This window comes from Zeus faber (genome assembly GCF_960531495.2).
Source record: "Zeus faber genome assembly, chromosome: 7".
Taxonomy (NCBI): domain Eukaryota; kingdom Metazoa; phylum Chordata; class Actinopteri; order Zeiformes; family Zeidae; genus Zeus; species Zeus faber.
Genome location: NC_137203.1, coordinates 6,356,557 through 6,363,213, shown reverse-complemented (window position 1 = coordinate 6,363,213; position 6,657 = coordinate 6,356,557). Strand labels below are relative to the sequence as shown.

Genomic DNA, 6,657 nt, shown 5'->3' with positions numbered 1-6,657 from the left:
TAAGTTGAAGAGGCACTAAAAGGGTAACTTTCCCTCATACGAGAGTACCTTTGTGTCCGGGTATTTGTAAATATACCAAAGTAAAAATGCCTCAGGACTTCTTCCGTCACTGATCAGTATTTCGATTACATTTCACTGCATATATGTATGGAAGTATGTATATGTATGTGACAAATAAAAAAATCTTGAAGTTGGATGCACATAGTTCCCACCTCTTCCAGGGGGTTTGAACGCAGCGGCAGCCTGGTCGCCGGCGGGGCGGGGCGTTGCGCCGCGGTGCATGGCGGTCAGCGTAGTTTAAACGACGTCCGGCTGTAGTTTGTTTACTCGGACTCTTGAAGGCGGACCCGCCCCCCCCCCCCCCCCGCTGCTCCGCTCCGCAGCGCAGCGCCCGTTTCCACATTCAAGACCGTCGCCGTCGAGCCTCAAACATGGATATCTGAGTACTTTCGTCAGCCGTCTCGGGGGACACTGCCGCCTTCTTGTGGCAAGGTAGGAGCAGAAATAACGTCGCTTTCCCGACGCTTCCCAGGCGGCTAGCATGCTAACGTTAGCCGTGTCGCCCAGCGGCTGTCCGTCGATTGTCTTGTCCGTCGTTTGTTTGCGACCGTTGGAAGCTGTTTGTTCGCCGATCGACGGGCGAATAACATTTGTGTTATGTTTGTGGTGTTTATCGCCGGTTCAGCCTCTCTTTCTCTCTTTCTTTCTTTCTTTCTTTCTGTCTAGTTTTCTTTCCCCCAATACGATCCGTCTCAGTCGCTGTGTTGGTTGACCCAGTTTTTCTCTCAGCTGTTGTTGCTGTTCGCAGGCGTCCACTCCCCGACTGCGCCGTAAGAAAAGGAGTCACTGGGTCAACCAGAGATGGGTTAAATTCCTTCATCATATTTATATATTTCTCAGCTGAAAATACCAGTTTGGGATGTACGCTTTAATTGGGGGGTGCGCCTAAAACGATAGCGGTAAACAATTAAACCGCTTTTGTTTAAAGTTTACCCAAGGGCATTGGTTTTCTCTCCGTTTAGCGTATTCACAACCCGACATCAGATCCGAATTGTGCGACGTTAATATTTATCATTATGGTTACATTTGCCACCTCTCCCCTGATTTATAGTCGCTCGTTGCTTACAACGGGGAGATATAATACAGATCGATCGATAATCGAGCGGTTGTTGTTCTGGGGGCGGTCGGTCCAGCGGGATACCCGACACCCAGTGGGCGCGGCTCAGCAGCCCGACTTTAATTGTCCCCTTCCCCCGATCCGTTGACAAGCAAAACATGCGATGTTGTTTTTGTCCAGGATGAAGGACTTCCAGAGCGTTGACAGCTTGATCCTGAAGGAGCTGAAGTCCTGTTGTGTGCAGGAGTCCAACTTCCTTCCCAGGGACTCCGGCCTGAAGATCATCGAGTCGGCCCCAGCAGAGGTAACCCAATGTAACCCATGCATTTAACTTGTTTTGAAACTGTTGTTTGGCTGTGCTGAATGGTATGGTACAGTATGTTTATAATAAAAATATTAATACATTTATTTGTATAGCACCTTTTAAAAACACAGTTTACAAAGTGCTTTGATAGATTAAATAGCAGTGTTCAGATCATGAATGAGAGAGGAACATTTTAATAAACAGGAATGAAATTACTTCATTAAATTGTAAAAGCGGATAAAGAGAAAAAATAAATAGATACAATATAATATAATAATTAATATAAATAAAAAGGAAAAAATAAATAAGTAAAAAAAAAAATAGATAAAGAAAAGGGGCGACATCACATAAACATTACATTTCACTGCATATATGTATGAAAGTATGTATATGTATGTGACGAACAAACCTCTTGAAACGCCGATCTATAAAAATGGGTTTTGAGAAGTGATTAAAAAATAAATAAATAAAAGTGGAGGGGCGTGTTTTATTGCTTCCAAACTCGACACAGGTTTCTGATCTGATCTGTGATTCGGTTATGTGTTCTCAGAACCGGAATGCAGTTTCCGGGAAATGCAGGGACTCCAAGGTGGAGGAGCTGTGGGGCCTGACCAATTTCTTTGGCTACAGCACCCAGACTTTTGTTCAAGCTGTGAATCTTCTGGACCGATTCCTCGCCATTATGAAGGTGTGTTTTATTTTATTTTACTTTTATCCATTTTTTTATTTTTAACGTGCCTGACTTCACTGCTGCTATCTAGCTAACTCATCTCTTGTTATTCACGCCGCCTCGGTGTCTCCTGCAGGTGCAGCCCAAACACTTGCCCTGCATCGGAGTGTGCTGTCTCCACATCGCAGCCAAAATGGTCGAGGAGGAGTGCAACATCTCGCCCACTCACGAACTCATCCGCATCAGCCAAAGCAAATTCACCGTGTCGGACCTTTGCCGTATGGAGAAGATCATCTCAGAGAAGCTCAGTCTGGAAGCCAAAGCAGTGACAGCCTTAACCTTCCTACACCTCTACCACTCGGCCTTCGTATCCCTGTCTGCTGGAAGGTAAGCCTTTGTTATTATTATTAGGATTAGTTTCACGTGTGAGTTATTTCATTTTTCTCGGTGCTGGTCGATTCTTCTTTGTGGGAAAAATGCTGGAGGATCACATGAGGGTTCCTTCTATATTTTAAGGGAGGAGTTCCCAAGCATTGGGAGACTGGAAGCGCAACTAAAAGCCTGCATATGCCGACTTGTTTTCTCTAAGGCAAAAGTAAGGATTGTCCCCGGGCGAATTTTAACAGCATAGTAACATTCACTCTGCCTCCTGCGTTGTGTAACTCTGTCGCTTCTCCCCCCCTGACAGCCATCGGTGCTCGCTCTCTCCCTCATCGCCCAGGAGGTGAAAGCCCTCAAGTCAGTTACCATGATGAAGATTGTACAACAGTTCCAAAAGAACATTAAGGTAAGCAAACAGCGTGATCTCGACTGCAGCTGCTGCTTCTTTCGCGTCACATAAACCTGCGGCGTTCTCCTGGTGTTACTATCGAGGCGGGGCATTTTTATTCTGTCCACTGTCTTCCATATTTTCTATTTGTTGAGGGCGGAAAGGCTTTGTTTTACCAAATACAAAAAAATTACTAAATTCAGTACCTTGCACAAAAAATGATGTTACTGTAAATTGGCAGAAGGACCAGGAGATAATTTTATTTTATATCATTAGAATTTTCCAAAATCCTCAAAAAGAGATAATATTAAATATCTCAAAATGTGAGCTGTCATCTGGAACAGGTATGGTCCTTGGGCAAACATTTAGTAGTATTGCCTAAGTATACAAGCCTTGTTTACATTGTCTTGTTTACATTCATATAGCATTGCGTGCCTTTTGAATCTTATTATGTGTAATGGCCATGCGTGAATAAAGTCACGCGTCTGCAGAAAGAAGCAGAAGTGTGGCGGTGGTTACGGCGTTCGCTGAAGCTCTATTTCTGCCGCGCCGACGACTCAAGACGCTCGTTTCCCCCCGTTTCGTCACAGATCAGTGACGGCGAGCTGCTGCACTGGAGGGAGCTGGTGGCCAGGTGCATGACCGAGTACTACTCCAGCCAGTGCACCAAGCCGGACAACAAGAAGCTGGTGTGGATCGTGTCCAGGCGGACGGCGCAGAATCTGCAGGCCAATCGCTTCAGCGTCCCGGGCCTGCCGACCATCCCAGAGGGGAGCTGGGACGAGAGCGAGAGGTGAATAATCCTGCGTCATCCCGCTGCTCTTAACCTAATTGAAAATGCCAGTGTTCCGGAATGAAGGCGGAGGATGGCACGGTACTATGTCTGTATGCACCGTTTAGCAATTCAATTACGGTCACTGTCCTATGAAAACCTCACCCAGAAGGTAAATTCTCACATCTTCGTCATTTTAAGAATCAGATAATACAATGACGTTCTGTTCCTTTATCGTTTTTTTTTTAACAACCAATGTATTGGGTTTTAGGGCGTTATTAATTGTGTCCAGGGATACAAAGAAGATCCTCAACTCATACAATGATAAATATAAATGCAGGCAGCATTGCACAGGATCCAGGTCAGTCGCAGAAATCGCAACAATGTGAAAACAAGCCAAAGACGGAAATAAGAATCAAAAGTACAAAATAATATGTGAACTTACTTAAGCGTTGCACACTTCTCAGAAGAAAAGACGGCGCCGTTGTGAAATTCTTCACAGGAAGTTTTCAGGCAAAAATTTAAAAAAGGTCTTTGGGTGTTCTTGAGCAAAAAGCCTGCTGCAGTATCATCGTCGCAATACTTCTTGGCCGGTCTCGCCATTCCTCCTGACGCGTGTTTCCAACTGTTTTTATGTGCACGTTTTCATTTATTGTCAGTTTTTTCCTATTCCTCACAGAGGACATCATGTTCTTGGTGTTTGTGATGCAGTTCAACATGGAACTGGAGGAGTTAGTTGGCTCTTTCAATGGTTCACTGTCATAGTAAAATTTCAGTTGTTTTTACATTTTATTGGCTGACAGTGGCCATTTTGTTCATTTGGGTCAAATTTGTAGGAGGGGTTCCAAAAAAAAATTTGGACTTTATTCAAAAAGGTGGAAAAATCAGGAAGCAAATGACGCGGAATGAGACGTCGTCATTGAAAGTAATGTGATTGCCATAGTGCCACCTATTGACCTAAATACAGCAGATGTTTCACAGTGCCTCAGAGTCATATCCTGCACATATCTATTTAATTGGATGATGATGGCACAATGCGTTGATGAGTTATGGCAGATTATGTCAAATAGGCCCCACTCAGACATTTTTTGTAAACTTTGAAAATTATTTGCGGCAAAACTATGGAGCATAGCATAAATCAAGTCGGTACATTGTGTTTGGGGCAGTCCAGACATGCTGTGGTCCAATTTTGTTTAAAAAAAAAAAAAAAAAATTGAATCAAATTCAAAATACAAAACGGCCGTGGGTTTTACAGTTTCAGTGGAGAATGGCTAGAAGAATAATAATCAGAACAAAAACAATAGGGTTCCCGCACTTCGTGCTGTACACCTGATTATCCCAATTTTAAGAACAATGACGTTTCTAATAGAATCAACTATTGATTCACACGAAAATTGGAATTGGGAAGTTTTCTTCCGAGAGCAACCAATATAAGAAAGAGCTTTCGGGCCGTTTCCTGCCAACTTAACGTCTCCTCCTTCCACAGCGAGGACTCGTGCGAGGACATGAGCTGCGGAGAGGAAAGCCCCTGCGGATCCCCGGGGAGTGACGGGGAGGGAGCCTTCTTCCCAGCGGCCTACCACGCCAGCAGGAAGTGAGGCGTGCTGCTCGTCCACCCCTAGCGATGGGTCGTCCCTGAATTGTAACAGTTTTATTTTTATGTGTTTTTTTTCCCCGTGTTTCAGAATGAACCCGTTTCTGTTACTTGACTGAGCGCACCGTTAGAACCCCGCGCAGCAGGTTTAACACGTGCCGATGTGCCAACCCAGTTTACTGTTACCCGTTTTTCCTTACTGTTCCTTACTTCCTTACTGTTTTGTACTTTAATACGGCTACACGCGACTGAAACTGCAATATCTCGGCAGCTCGACGACAATATTTTTTTCCGGTGTTTTGAGATGTTCTCTGTGTCAATCTGTGTCCGAGCTTGACACATTCCAGGATGCGTTCTGTTACGAAGCAGCAGAATTTCAATTCATGATGTCAGTCATAGCGTGTATCAACTGTTGAACGCCTGCTGGTACACCGGCACATTTAACAGACTTCGTTTATTTTTATTTACGGTTTTTATACTCAAGATGATACAAGTGTGATGCCTACACAAACCTAATGTGATGATTGTAGCATTATTAAGGACTGTATGTATATGCATGGAAACTGAGTGGAAGTGTTGCATTGTGAATGGATATTGTTAATTGTGATTGAGATTAGCCTGTTGTAAAATATATATATATATATTTTCAAAAACTGAAAAAAAAATGTACATAACATGTAAAAACGAAGAAAAACATTTGTCATGTGAATATTATATTGTGTACTGTACTGTATATCGACGTAACAACAGAATGGCAGCATAACGGCGGGGACATGAACCGTCCAAAAAAAATCTTTTTATAAACAAGATTTTGGTCTGCTCATATCCTTTTTTTGTATGTCTTCATTGCCGATCTTCACTCATTGCAAACGATGCAGAACAACGGAAATGATTAGTAGAAATAGGACATAGATAACGTTAAAAATTACAGCATAAAGAAACATTTAAAGGAAAAGTAGAAACTCATTGTGCACTTTATTAGGTACACCTGTACAATCCAATGTAATCCAAAGACACCAGCTCTGCCATGAATTCTAGTTTTATGGAGTTTATGATAATTAAAGTGTGAATTCAATTATATGCTTATGACTGAGGTCCCAGTTGAATGGTGTTTTCTATTGTTTTGTCCTCCCCGTTGGCACGCCTGAGGGGGACAGAATATAAGAAACGCCTCTGAGTAAAATGCAGCCCAGTACAACACCACCACCAAACCATGGCCGTGATGCTAAAACACTATTTAATTAACACCTTCTATGACAGCGTCAAAAAAGACCTGAACATGATTGGTAACATAAAACAAAATACACGGCAGAGCTGGTGTGTTGGACCACACTGGATTGTACAGGTGTACCTAACAAAGTGCACAATGAGGGTACATGCAAAATGCGCAGACGCAAAAGGACCAGTCAACGGTCTTGATTAATAGTCGCG

At 43.3% G+C, this 6,657-nt stretch overlaps 1 protein-coding gene across 1 annotated transcript; it reads left to right on the top strand.

Moving 5' to 3' along the window:
- The first annotated feature begins 371 nt into the window (after positions 1–371).
- LOC307232564 (cyclin-G2-like) lies at positions 372–6,051 on the top strand. The gene is made up of 8 exons (XM_080003639.1): positions 372–492; positions 1,298–1,421; positions 1,972–2,109; positions 2,228–2,478; positions 2,608–2,686; positions 2,780–2,878; positions 3,451–3,653; positions 5,119–6,051. Exons 2-8 carry the CDS (start codon positions 1,299–1,301, stop codon positions 5,228–5,230), a joined length of 1,005 nt encoding a protein of 334 aa, XP_079859765.1. The 5' UTR covers positions 372–492; position 1,298; the 3' UTR covers positions 5,231–6,051.
- The last annotated feature ends 606 nt before the right edge of the window (positions 6,052–6,657 follow it).

Excerpts from the sequence above, each read along its gene's own strand:
- LOC307232564 (XM_080003639.1), top strand. The coding sequence starts at position 1,299 with ATGAAGGACTTCCAGAGCGTTGACAGCTTGATCCTGAAGGAGCTGAAG. Across the intron at positions 2,879-3,450 it reads AGTTCCAAAAGAACATTAAG|ATCAGTGACGGCGAGCTGCT; the intron begins GTAAGCAAACAG and ends GTTTCGTCACAG. Across the intron at positions 3,654-5,118 it reads AGCTGGGACGAGAGCGAGAG|CGAGGACTCGTGCGAGGACA; the intron begins GTGAATAATCCT and ends CTCCTTCCACAG.